General features: G+C 39.8%; 1 protein-coding gene across 2 annotated transcripts in view; it reads right to left on the bottom strand.

Annotated features, from left to right (window-relative positions):
- Drd3 (dopamine receptor D3) overlaps window positions 1-9018 on the bottom strand; it is a 35689-nt gene extending 26671 nt beyond the window's left edge. For both annotated transcript variants that reach the window (XM_076868396.2, XM_076868397.2), the window contains exon 1: window positions 8749-9018. In XM_076868396.2, the coding sequence (XP_076724511.2) occupies window positions 8749-9018 (270 nt within the window). The remainder of the gene's footprint in view (window positions 1-8748) is intronic.
- Window positions 9019-14388: the final 5370 nt, after the last annotated feature.

Here is a 14388-nt window from a genome sequence, read left to right as displayed (position 1 = left end):
TAGAGAAAGAAACTAAAGCTTAGAGAGATTAAGCACATTGGTTCTAAGGCCAGTTGAGGCCGACAGGGCATTGGAATGTAGATGGTTAGTATTTGCTATAGGGAGGTCTCAAGCCCTGGCAGGCAGCTGTTGCAAAAGGGACGGAAGTGGGTAGACACGAGAAGCAAGGAGAAAATTAAGAGCTCCTCAGGGATTTGTGTGTGACAGACTGTATCATCTCCTTTCTAGAAAATGAGATGCCTTCCTCATTGTCTTTATTCCAGGGTTGCGATAAAACAGTGTAAAAGACAATGGTGGCTGCTGCCTTTGGGAGCCAGGTGAAAGGACACTCACCACAGCTTTCTTTGGAACCCTCTTAGAGGCCAAACCTCTCACTGCTGTCCTCTGGCTTTCAGGCCTCCACCAGAATGCAACTGGCATTCTGGCTGTCCTCTTTTCCTGTCTCCAGAATATGCTATCAAAATTCTAATTCTCTCCTTGATCTCAGCTGAGTGCCAAGAAGAAAACAACCTGATTAGCTGATTAAAGTAATTCCCACTAAGGTGCCATCACTTAGCCTTCCCTGGAGCTTACTCATTAAAATGAGCCTCTAATTGGTGGGCTTGTAATAGAAATATATATTTTACTGTAGTTCTCCATACCATGTAAATAATAGTAAGGCATTAACAAAGAGCAGCAGAAACCCTCACACACATGATCTCATAGCAACCCAGTGAGGTCAATATGATTTCCAATTTATAGAAAATGGAGACATAGAGGGGTTATTTTCCTTAGGACACAACTAGTAAAAGGAGCTGGAATTTACCCCCTTAATATCAACCATGATTCTCTTCTGCCTCTTGGAGGTCAGCATCTTGGCACATCACTTCTGAGAGGTGTATAATTTAACTCCGTTCTAATATCACAGGAAGGAAAAGAGTTGACATTTGTCTATTCACTTCCTCATATACCCACTCTTTATTGAGTGCCCATTATATACTGGATGCTTGGTTTGGGAAAGTGTATTGAAATGAATTAAAACTGTTTTTGTTCCCAGGGTCTCTGAAGACTCTGTGTGTGTGTGTGTGTGTGTGTGTGTGTGTGTGTGTGTGTGTTAGGGGGAGTAATGTATGAGTGGGTGTGGGGAATCGAGGGCCTAAAAGGTAGAAACTAAGAAAATAATAATGATGTAATATGCTAAGTGCTGACAGTGAGATAAGTACAAAGTGTTGGGAGATCATGAAAGGTAAAGCGACACTTAAATTTAAAACAGAAAAAAAAAAGTAAAAATCTGATTGATTTAAGTAAGGCTCTTTAGAGACCTGATGCTTTCTTCTAAATTCTAATGAATAACTCACTTCAGAATTATAGGCAGCCAGGTGGTGTTACTCTTACTTGCTAATGAATCTAACTAACTCCCTTTGGCAATACAGAAGGTGGGAGTAAGCAAGCATAGTCCTCAGGTACTGAAGTTGGCTATTGATTTTCCATAGACACAGCCTAAGGCAGCATTTCTCAAATTTACTGATTATAAGGCAGCATTTCCCAAATCACCCAAGGCTCTTGTTAAACAAATGATTTCAGACCCCACTCCAAATAATAAGTCCCTCAAGTGATTCTTACTGCCTGGAAGGTTTGGGAAACATTGGTCTGGGGGGGGTATAACATTATCTTCAGAATGATGTCCTTAAGAAAGAGCTAATTATGCATTCCTTATGCCATTGGTCTTTTGGCTATATGATCTCCTCACAGGAATGTTTTTTAAGGCACAAAGTAAAACATACAATGGATCACAAAGGATACCAATGATATCAAATACAATTACCACAAAAATGTACTTTTAAAAGAATTCACTAAATAACAAGATCTAGTGGCAGGCCCCAAATCCCTCTAATTTCAAAGTAATGACAAATCTAAATAATATTTTAAGATGTCTGCAACCACCAGAATGTGATTTGAAAATGGAAATATCTGTGATTTCTACTGGTGACATCAAGGATTTCTTCTGCTAGGGGTTGATGCCTACATTCATAATTGAAGGAAGCACTCAATTTCAGCTTAGTGAGAATAAAGAAGTAATTTTATTTACATTCAAGAGGATGGCATCCTCAGATTAAGAATCTCTTTTCTGAAGGAATGGAGTTTAGTTGTTTTAGGGAGCTAACCAAGGGGCAAAAGATGCAAGTGCTTCTCTAACTAGCCTCTTCACTCCATTTTTTTTCCCCAGAAAATCTTTACTTTCTTCTTTTTCCTATTATTATTATTATTATTATTATTATTATTATTATTATTAAATGGGGAAGGGCTTGCTGCAGGACAAAAGGGGGTATAAATAAAGATTTTTCACCTTTTTGAATTCCAGTTTTCTCATCAATAAAATAGGATTTTATAGGTTAGCTGTTCCCAAATGTTGTTTTGGGAGATGACAAGCTGGCTGTACAAGTCACTTGGGCTGGGACTGGGACTGGAGCTTATTACAAATCCAACAGACTTCTGGGGCCACCCTGGAACCCCTGTGTGGTAGATCTTGGGTAACCCAACAGTCTCTATGTTGAACAAGCCACGCCCACAGCAGCAAAGGGGAATCCTGCAGGAGCTCATTGTAAGTTCAGACTCTAAGGCCCATCCCAGAGAAACCCTGTCACTAGGATGTGGCCAGCAATTTCTTGTGTTTAAGTCACACTTTAGAAAGGATGATAGAATAATCAGTAAGCCTTTCCAGCACTAACAGCCTGTGACTTTAATCAAAATCCAGAGTTTGGTGAAGAGTTTGTGAGAATCTCATTTTTGTTTTCCAGTGGGAGGTCTTCAAGAGCTATCATCTTTTTTTTTTTTTTAAACTATGGTAAAACTCTCCCTTTTAAAAAGACTTTGTTATTTTTATTAATATCATTATAAGCTCCAAAGGTGCCTCTGTTTCTAAACATCATTCTTTCTTGTCATCTCTGTCTGACCTTGATCACGTTTTCTATGGTGTGTTTCTCTGACTAAACCCATCCTGTTTTATTTTGCATATGTACATTTCTTATTCCTTAAGGCTTTTCTCCCATCCATATTGAGTCCCAACTACTCTGAATTTAGTACAGATCCTCCTCAATTCAGGCTGTCCTTGAGTTTGTGATCCTCCTGCTTCAGCCTACTGAGCCACTGTGCCCGACCAGAAACTGGAAACATTGTAAGTTCAAAAATACTTAATATACGGCTGGGGGTGTGGCTCAGAGGTAGAGCACTTGCCCAGCATGTGTGAGGTCCTGGGTTCGATCCTTAGCACCACATAAATGTTAATGAATAAAACAAGCACATTGTGTCCATCTACAACTAAAAATATTTTAAAACATACTTAATACAGCCAACCTGCCAAATATCATAGCTTAGCAATACTGAACCCTTGGGAGTAACAGGATCCTGTGGCTGACTGGGAGCTGGGGCTTGCTGATACTGCCCCCAGCATCACTGAGATTATTGTACCCCATATGGCTAGATTGGGAAAAGATCAGAAGTCAACATTTAAAGTACAGTTTCTACTATACGTGTATTGCTTTCACACTGTTATAAAGTTGAAAAATTGTAAGTTGAACCATTAAAGTTGGGGGCTGTCTATGTTTCTAATGTTCCCCTGGCTACTTATTTTTCCTTTCTGTTCTGATGTAAGTGCATTAAACATCACAAAAGGTGCTTAACCAAGTGGAACAAAATGGGATGTTTGTGCTTGGAGAGGGAGCTCCAAACAGACTGCAGCCTGTAAAGCAGGAAATTAAAAACTTGAGAGGAAATCTGAGATAGAACTATTTGGTATGGCATTGAAAAGATTATTCCAGAAAATGCTGCAAACTGAATTAAACAGACAGACAAACCTCCAAACCTCTGAAATATAACCTGTGAAGTCTCCTGCTTGGTTTTTGTTTTGAACTTCTTTTCTAGGCCTGGGGACACAGAATGTTGAAGTGGATCAGCAACTGGTCCCTGTGAGTCCCCCATGATGTACTGCCCAAGTGTGGGTGCCTGAGTGACTTAGTGATGCGAACACCACCAAGGACAGCTGACTACAGTTCACACTTAGAACTGTTCTATGCCTTCCTTTCAATAGTTTCTGGATTCTACTGAGAATCCATGAGATTCTGGAGTCATCGATATGATCTAAAGAAGGAACACATAACCTATGCTAAACTGATTCTTCTAACTGATGGTTAGTTCAGAAAAAAATCATATGGCATAAGCCAGTCCATCAGAGTACATCTTTACACTTACAGAAATTTTGGGGCATGTATTTTCTCTCTTGCTGTGAATGGTATAGTGTGCATGAAAAGCCTGTGGCTTAGCCTTTGCCTATTGATAAAATTGATATATGCTTGAAAGCAAAACAGGGAAAATTATAGAGAAATGGAGTTTGGAACTTTGATCAAACTGTGCCAATAGCTCACTACACCATAGGACTTTTAAAATTCCTAAGTGAAAGCCAACTCATTGTTTATAACATAAGTCAAATGGAGTTGTGCTTTCTTTTACTTACAATTGTGTCTAAGTTGAGTTATTTACGGAGTACACCTTTTGGTTACCAAAGTACTCTCTCGGTTAATGATTATTGAGTCTAATATCAACCTAATACAAGAAATATTGTTTTTGTCTATTTTATTCACTGAATTTCGTGTGATCTGAATCTCAGTTCTGAGTTGTTCTCATAAAATGACCCTGTATTGGAATGACATTCATCCCAGAGAATTCCAACAGAGGTGATGTTATGTTGAAATGCATTGCCGACTTCCCAGCTATTCCTCACCCCATCTTTTCTTTTTAAATAAAATCTGAATTTTAACATTTTCTTTTCTATCTTCCTTTGCTGCTAAAGGTAGCTTCATGATTCTGACTTAAGCGAAGACATCAGGGAGTGCTTCAAGTTGAAATAGAGCCCAGGGCTCTCTCTCTTTCTCTCTTCTCTCCTCTCCTCTCTTTTCTCTTTTCTCCCCATTCTTCTGTTTCCATCCATCCTATCTTTGGATATTACTAAGATCCTGGGGGCTTTGTTATCCTAGGATAGGATGCAGAGATAGGCCATCTTGCCAAGAAGAGTGAAGAGGATGGATGGAAGAGTATGGTCATGATGATACTATGGGGCAGCTAAATGACACCAAGAATACTTTGTTCCAGAATTCTAGTATTTGCGAAAAGTAACTCCCCTCCTTGTTTAAATCACAGCTAGTCAAGTCTTCCAATATTTGTAGCCAAACCATTTCTACCTCGTACATACTAGTATCTGGCAAAATGAACCATTTCCTTCATAGAAGATGGATGTACGCAAATTAAAGAACATAAAACTATGGACTTGGTGAATTATTTGGCCCCCAAATGGTGTTCTTCTCACAAATGTCCTGTCTTCCTGGTGGTCCTTAAACCCACAGAAATCTTTGTGGCCAACACTGCACCCTTTCTATCATTCCTAGTAATAAACAAGGAATTACTAGAGCAGCTCCTCAAACAGCACCATCATTATTATAAATTAGTAAGAGTACCACTTTGCTCTTCTCTGAGGCACGTGGATTTATATATTCATAGTCCTTGTAAGGGCTCAAAGTGCTCTTATTTTCTTATTAAGGTATCTCACCTGCCTCTAAGGAAAGAAAGGAAAACATTTAAGAAACGCTCAAACTGGTTAAGATAGGACTACCTGGTCTTCAGAACTAGAAACTTCTAATATCTTAACCAATTGTCCATTTATGATATCTGCTCTAAGTCTTTAATCCAAATGGATCCTGAGTTGAATTTTGGAGAAAGTGATTTGGAGATATTGACTAGGACTTTGAGGAAAGTTCATTAAGACCCAAAAAGAGGTCTCTAAAATCCATTTTTCAGTAGAAAGATATCTCTAATTCCCATTTTTTTAAATGAATATAGATTTCTTTAACCATGCTCTTGGTTACTGAACACCTACACCAAATAACCTTGCAGCAATTTTTTTTTTTTTTTGGTGGGGGACAAAAAGAGTAGAATCAAGAGCTGCATCAGAGTTTTACTCATGGGAGCAAACCCATAGACACTACTATCAATTCCATTAAGGGCTTTGGGCAGATTTCATGTGGTTCTCTGTAAACTGGGTTGCTCTTCTGGGTTCCACTGTTGAGAGCCATCCGTGAGCTGTGTGTGGATTATAGAGTCCATCACAGCCTGATGAATTGGAGAATCTGGTGCCTGGGAACTTCCAGTGGACACTTCCTCTGGTTGACAGCCCAGTCACATTGTGAGCTCTATTCAGCCACGTTCCACATAGCACAGGAGATGGGGTGACATGCTGTAGCCACACAGTCTCTCTGAGATGCATGTGACCTGCCAAGATGTCAGTCAACCTGCTGACGGTAAGACATCTCAAAGCAAGACTCCACCCCTGAAACCTTATCCCTGCCTTTGACGTACCCCTTAAATAAGCCACAGGAGCCATTTTCTATTTGTCCAGCTCTAGCTCCTGTGTGGACTGGACCTATCAAGGGCTCCACCTTTTTGAAACTATCTTTCTGACTTTGTCTTTTTCACTAATTATTCTATACTTTAATTTCTTAAGTGGCTTACATCTTCCTTGGCAGGAAGAAGAACCCTCTAACAAGGTGCTGGCCACCTCCCCATATTCCGCAGTAGAATGCGGACATCATCTCTATTGGCAGGTATGTTTAGAAGGGGAGGCCATGGGTTTCTAGTGTGGAAAAGTCACAATGACTTTCTTCTAAGCCAGTACCTACACGGGTTTCCAATGTGGTCCAACCACAATCTGGAGCAATCACAAATGGATGGCCAAAGCGTGCTTCTGAGTGACTTTATTATCTATACCAAAACCCAGTTTTTATTTCAGAAGGAATAGAAATGATCATTGCAATGAAGATCCTATGCCTGCGTTTCTTTTTGATATTTATCCTTCTAGCCAACTAAAGAATGCCTATCATGTATAGAGACAGACAAGCATTTTGAGGTGGCAGTGGAGGTACTATGAAACACTGACCAATCCATGCTGGATTTTAATCTGGTAGTATCTAAAGTGCCTCCCTCTCTTTTTTTTTTCTTTCATTATTGGAGATTGAATGCAGGGTGCTCTACGACTGAGCTATATCTCTAGCCCTTTTTATTTTATATTTTGAGATGATCTTGCTAAGCTGCCCAGGTTAGCCTTCAATTTGTGATTCTTCTCTCATCTTCCTGCTTTGCTGGGATTACAGATGTATCCCACTGTGTCTGGTTAGTGCCTCAGTCTTGAACAGAAATACCACATGCTTTTAATCCCTTTCTCATTATTATTGGATACATATATATATATATATAAAACTTCACTGCCCTCCCCACTAAGTTGGCCTGTAACAATGAATGTAGATGTAGATGGTGTAAGTAGAAATCGCCCATATGATACATGCATATCAGAGTATGTTCCTTTAGTCATTCATATCAAATATTTATTTAGCAATGTTATGCACCAGGTAGTATGTTTGGACTAAGGAAAAGAAGAACAAAGGCATAGCCTCTGACTTCAAAGATGATTCAGCCTATTTGAGTTGACAGAAAACTCAAGATAATTACAAGATCCTTCACCGTCAGAATTATCCTAACTGGGAGGAATAAATAACATATTTTCCCTCAAGTTTCCCCATAGCTTTTAGACCTCTTCCAATCAGCCTATTTATTTTTCTTCTTTTCCATTTACTTATCTATTTTATTTACTTCTTTCCTTTATGCACCCCCACCCCCGAGATCACAGTCTAATTTTAGTTCCCAGCCATTCTTTAATATGGGTACTAGCATAGCAGTCTATGTTCAAAGCTTTTGCTCTCCCGTGATATGTCATACTTAATTAACTGTCACCTTTACTATTAATATTAACTGAAATATTAATTTGATGAATCTTAATTTCTCTTAATCATAGCATCATTTTGATTCTTCATTGGATATCTCTTTAGAATGACACACAGTACAGAGGAGAAATATTAATAGCATATTAAGGAGTTTGAAAAAAAAAACCTCTTTAGTAATTGCATATTTTCCTGGTAAGAATATCTATTTCTTGAACAGTTGTAGGTATCTGATTTCCTTGCTAGAAAATGGATGTTTTGTCTTGATCACCTCCTGACTCTATTTTGCACCTTTAAATGAAAATACTTTCAAATTTAAGAAATGTTTCTCTGCAGAATTCTCCAGGGTCTGCTGCATTCTTTGAGTGAGGAAGATTCTTCGTTATTAACAGAGGCATAGAAAAAAAATTAGCAGGTTTAGCCTGTTCCTTCAGTAGCAGAATCTATGGAGTCAGTACCCAGGAAGAAAGAGCCAAGAGGGAAGGCAACTGAACCATGGAGAGAAATCTGATCTATTTGCAGACCATTCTTTCTCTTCTCTCATTCATTAATGCTTTTTCCTTCTTGCCCTGTATTGCTACCTCACACCCTCACTCCCATAAATGTTGAACCTAGATGAAGATGCACGTCAGACTGCTTCCCCTAGCTTCTCACTTCTCTGAGATATGGCTGGCACAGAGAATTATTTTAGAAGAGTCCTACCACTTATGTCCAGTCATCTGGGTATGGGACACACAGGAACTGAATCATTCACAACTCCCTGGTTCTGATGTGGATGGATGGTGGCCACCTTTGAGAGTTTCAATTCCTTCATTATAGGGAGAACAAGAGTTCTCCCTCCTTTTCCAGTTCCTAGACTACAGCAAGGAGTAGTTTGAGCCCAGGTACTCAGGAAAGATAGACAGACAAACACAGTCATTATCAGCAACAGAGCCTGGAGCCTACTCACCTCCAGGTATACCACCCAGGGCATCACCAAGGTGGCCACCAGCAAGTCCGCCACAGCCAGGCTTACCACCAGGTAGTTGGTGGTGGTCTTCAGGGCTCGCTCCTTCAGGACAGCCACACACACTAGGCCATTGCCAAAGACAATGACTAAGATGAGCGCACAGTAGGACAAGGCATAGTAGGCATGTGGGCGAGCCTGGTTGGCACCTGTGGAATTTTCTGCCCCACAGGTGGAATTCATGTAGCCACTTAGACGGTTCAGAGGCGCCATAGTCCAGAAGGAAGGATGTGTAACCCCAAAGAATTTCTGAGAGGAAACAGAAAACAATGTAGGTAAAACCAGACTGTTTGAAACTTGGATGCTCAGATGTATTTTAAAATTTGTTATGTCAACAAATATTTATTGAGTCTTCTTATATGCCAGCCACTGTTGTAAGAACCAGAGTTCTAGCAATGAACAAGATAGACAAAATCTCCTCCCCTCTATTCAGAATAAGAAGGCAGATTAAGATAAAAGGTGTGATATGTTCAATGATGGTATATATTTTGGCAAAAAATCAGAGAGGGGAGTAAGAAGTGGGTGAGAGTATGTGAGGAGTGGGTGTCTGACAACAGTTTTTAAACAGTATAATCATGAAGTCCTCATGGAAATATTGGCAACTGACTCAATACCTGGATGAAGTAAGGGAGCAGACCAGATATTTGGTGGGAGAGTGGTCCAAGCAGCAGAGATATAGGAAGATCAGCGGGCTGAAGCCAATTGAGGCTGTGGTAGAGTGGAGGTTATGCAGTTCAGAGGTTGGGCAGAGCCACTGAAAGAACCATGCTTGGACTTAGAGTGAGATGGGAAGCCATACCAGGATTAGAATCCTCGCTCTGCTGTTTCTAGCTCTGGGACCTTGGGCACATTTCTTCACCTCTCTGAGTTCCAGTTTTCTTCTGTATAAAATGGGGAAGGGGGTGGATAATGGAACTGGCCACATAGGGTTTTATGGGGATTAAATGAACTGTTACATATGTAAGACTTTGAAAGCCATGTCTAGCACATAGAACACCATGCAACTGCTATATTCACTAGTTCCCCTTATCAGTCTGTTTCTTTGTTTCCTTCCCCTCCTCCTGACCTCTGCAGCCTGCACTTGCCTTTTCTATGTCTCCCTCTGACTTCACTTTCTTTTCTCCGGTCTCTCTCTTAGACCTTACACAGGGCATGGAGGGTTTGGGAGACTAGTTTGTGGAAGAAAATCTCCATTACTGGGGACGAGTACAGTGGTTTTTATATTTAGGGAAAAACCATGAATGGGATTTTATTTGAAACTTCCCAATTTTTAAAGTATTGGTTTAAGCCCTATGAAGTTCTCCCTTTCCATTCAACTGAAATTCCACATTCATGGGCCAGTGACCCACCAATTTTTGACTTCTAACCTAGTCTAATGCCCATACTCTTCAAACAGGGAAACTGAGACCCAGGGAAATGAGTTAAGTGTTTTGAATCCAACAGCTTATTAGTGGCAGAATTAGCATGCAGGTCTTCTAGTTCTTTCAATACCCTCCTCTGGTATCTGAAAGCAATCACAGCTCCACTGGGAAGAAATGGCCATCAAACTGTGGAGATTTGGGACATAGAGTGGGACAGGTATCAGAGCCAATCAGCTATATCAGTGACACCAGTCTGTAGGGTCCAGCCCTGAAGAAAGCACTCTGGGATCTCAAAGCCAGGTTTGCAGGTGTTTGGGGTCACAAAATTCACAATTTCTAAGGAAAATCTTTGTATGTCAATGACAGTATGCACTGAAGTTACCTCTAGGAGAAATCATGAATTCTGTGCCTTACAATATGGCCCTGAAACTCAGAGAAGAGTGACTCCTTCTCCAGGCTCTGTGCTTTAAAGGACAGCACTCTGGTCTGAATGTCTGTATACCCTCAATATCCATCTATTGAAATCTTAACCTCCAAGGTGATGTGTTAGGAGGTAGGACCTTTGGAAAGGCCTTTGGAACTAGTGCTCATGTAATAGAGACCCTAGGGAATAAGCTAGCCCTTCCCACCTTGTGAGGGCCCAGTGAGAAGCTAGCTATCTAGGAACCAGACACCAATTCTGCTGGCACCATGACTTTGGGCTTTTCAGCTTCCAGAAATATAAGAAATATAATTCTGTACTTATAAGTTACCCAGTTGATAGTATTTTTTAAAAAAAACTTATTCTAATTTGTTATATATTACAGCAGAATGCATTTCAATTTGTATTATATTACACATATATAGCACAATTTTTCATGTCTCTGGTTGTACACAATGTAGAGTCACACCATTTGTGTCTTCATACATGTACTTAGAGTAATGATGTCTGTCTCATTCCACTTCCTTTGCTACCCCCATCCCTCTCCCTCCCCTTTGTCCTATCTAAAGTTTGTCTATTCCTCCCATGATCTGCCCCCATCCCCATTATGAATCAGCATCTTCATATCAGAGAAAACATTCGGCATTTGGTTTTTTGAGATTGGCTTACTTCACTTAGCATTATATTCTCCAACTCCATCCATTTACTTGCAAATGCCATGATTTTATTCTCTTTTAATGCTGAGTAATATTCCATTTTGTAAATATACTACATTTTCTTCATCCATTCATCTGCTAAAAGGTATCTATGATGGTTCCACAGTTTAGCTATTGTGAATTGTGCTGCTATAAACAGTTGATGTGGCTGTGTCCCTGTAGTATGCTGTTTTTAAGTCCTTTGGCCAGACCAAGGAGTGGGATAGCTGGGTCAAATGGTGGTTCCGTTCCCTGTTTTCCAAGCAATCTCCATACTGCTTTCCAGATTGGCTGCACCAATTTGCAGTCCCACCAGCAAAAGTACAGAATAGAGGACACAGAGAGAAACCACATAACTACAGTTAAATTATATTAGACAAAGGTGCCGAAAACATACATTGGAGAAAAGATAGCCTCTTCATCAAATGGTCCTGGGAAAACTGGAAATCCATATGCAACAAAATGAAATTAAACCTTTTTTCTCACCATGCACAAAACTCAGTCTATGGTATTTTATAAGAAGTCTGAATGGACTAAGATTCTCTCTTCTAGCCATATCCTCCTGATAGCACCTAGAAGCTGGTCCACTAAGAGTCCACACCTCCATGTAGACCACATTTCTGATGTCAAGATCACAGAACTCCCTGCTCAATTGCTTGGTTCCAGTGAATCATAGGCCTCATTCTGGATCTGTCACCCTGAGGACACACAGTGATGTGAATGTTTGGGCTCTTGAGCCCAAGCAGTGATTCTCTGTTGGAGCTCAGATAAATAGTGTCAATGTAGCTGAGGTGAGAAGAGAGGTGAACAGAGCTCCTAAGTGGGATGGGAGTATATTCCATTTTTAATGGAATTCCTAGAGGCCTATGGATACTAAATTTAAACCTAGCCTATTAGGTTGTTACAAATTCATATTTGTCAAGGTGGGAGGATAAAAATTTTATTCAGTGATTTATTGGTGTATAGGGGCTGCCATGGGAACTCTTGATTCACATCCTAGCAGAAGCAGAGGCTGGCTCGGTGGCTAGAATTTGCTCACAACCTCAGTATTGGCAGCTTTCCTTGAATCAAGTGATTGGCCATCATTCTGTACCTTGTTTTGAAACATTTAAGCCTGGAATGTGAAAATGTTAAAATGAACAAATGATCGGAAAGGGGTGACCAACTTGGAATGAATTCAGAGAGTTGTTTTTAAAAATGTTCTTTATCTTGGCACATTGTTTCTAGTCAACATATTTTAAACATAATAATAATTCTTCATAATAATTTTCTTATTTGGAAAAGGGTAGCCCTTACCCTGGAGATAGCATTGTTATTGCCAAGATCTTTTGGAAAAATACAATGCTTTCTGATTGTTCAAGGATAATTTCACCTTTGAGGGGGACTCAGGCCCAGAACACCTTCCCTTTATAACCAGGTCACCTGGGAAGGCATGGCCAGAATCACTCTTTCCTGGAGTCTATAGCAGGCTAGTGGTCTCTTAGACTCGCCTTACCTGTAAAGTAAGAGGAAAGCATGAAACATTGGAATGTGTATTATCATCTCCTGGACTTTATACTCTGTCAAGAGGTTTCACAGCTACTTAAAATAATACAACCAAGGGTCAATGATTTATTATAAGAAGAGAAGTCCTCAACTCTGAAAATCAATTCTGAGCCTGATGTTGGAATCTGGATTGTATGAGTTTCTGATTTATTTATTTATTTCACATTGCACTGTCTTGGGTCTTAGATTCTTTATAGCAGCAGGTGGGTAAGCAGTGGCTGTCCAGGCAGTGCCTGATGAGTTGTGGGTGTGGGAGATGAAAGCAGAGATGAGTGAGATGCTAGAATGCTCCCTACCTCTCAGCTAATTATTTCAACATTTTTTCTCCTTAGATTTTTCTTTTAAACCAGAGTTACTTATATAACACAGAGCTGGGCTGAGCTTCCCGCCCCTTTCTTTCTGATAAATATGCTAATAGAGTATTGGTCTCAGGTAGGGAGAAGCTGAGAACTTAAAGAATTCATTAACTCAATAATCACTCTCTAAGAATTTATAATGATAAACTGTTTTCATTAGCAAAAAAGAGAATAAATCATTCTTACTTCATAGGGTTATTGTGAAGATTAGATTAGATTAAATTATATATGTAAAACCTTAGCATTACTGAAAATTTAGGCTAGATAATTACTGTGGTGTTGTCTTGTTCATTGTAGAAAATTTGGCAGCTTCCCTGACATCTACTCACTAGATGCCTATAGCACTCTTCTCTCCCCAAGTTGTGACAACCAGAAACGTCCCCAGACGTTGTTGAAGGTCCCTTGCGAGAGGGGGCAAAATTGCTATCCCCATTAGAATCACTTCTCCAGCATAAGGTCTGGTACACAGCACTTGAAATATGGGAGCTTTTATTGTTCACAGGAAAGTGTGACTAGGTGAATGGGTCAAATAAACTACAATTGCAGACAGTCTAATGGACTTGGAAATTAGCAGATTTCTGATGACCTCAGCAAAGAACAGTAGAAGTGAAGAGTGGATGGGTGGTGAGAAAGTGAAGAAGGCAAGGAATAAAAGATTACTGCTGGCTTTACTCTCTTAAGATTCATTACATATAAACTTACTTACAAATTTTAAGTATCCTTTAACTTTCTCACAAAATGTTGATTTATCTTGTTTTTTATTTAAATTTTTTAGAATGAGTGCATAATCTAGTTTAAGAAGGAGAGAGACAGAAGGATCAACTATGACATATGTCCTGTTCTGGTGATATTCAGTCCCTTAATGCTGAGTGAAAGTCTGCGTAAAAAATTTGTATGACACCTCCATGGTATCTGGAAACTCATTAAGAGTTAGAGGGCTTTAATTATTTGTTCTTTTAAAAAGGGTATTGAATTGAATAAACACCCAATACAATGGAACCCAAAACACCCGGAGTCCTCAATCTCCTTCTGAAGACAACCACTTCTGGGCTACTTATGTGTGCCAGGTACTAGTTCTTCACGTGTATCATCTCATTTGAATATATATAGCAGCTCTCAAGGAGGGTATCAATATTCTCCTTTTGTGGATTAAGAAATGGATGGAGAGAGGTTCAGTAACTCTCAAGATCCCACAACATGTAAGG

The sequence above is a fragment of the Callospermophilus lateralis genome, chromosome 10, assembly GCF_048772815.1.
Source record: "Callospermophilus lateralis isolate mCalLat2 chromosome 10, mCalLat2.hap1, whole genome shotgun sequence".
Classification (NCBI taxonomy): domain Eukaryota; kingdom Metazoa; phylum Chordata; class Mammalia; order Rodentia; family Sciuridae; genus Callospermophilus; species Callospermophilus lateralis.
The sequence above is the reverse complement of the archived record's forward strand: the minus strand, read 5'-3'. Positions and strand labels throughout refer to the sequence as shown.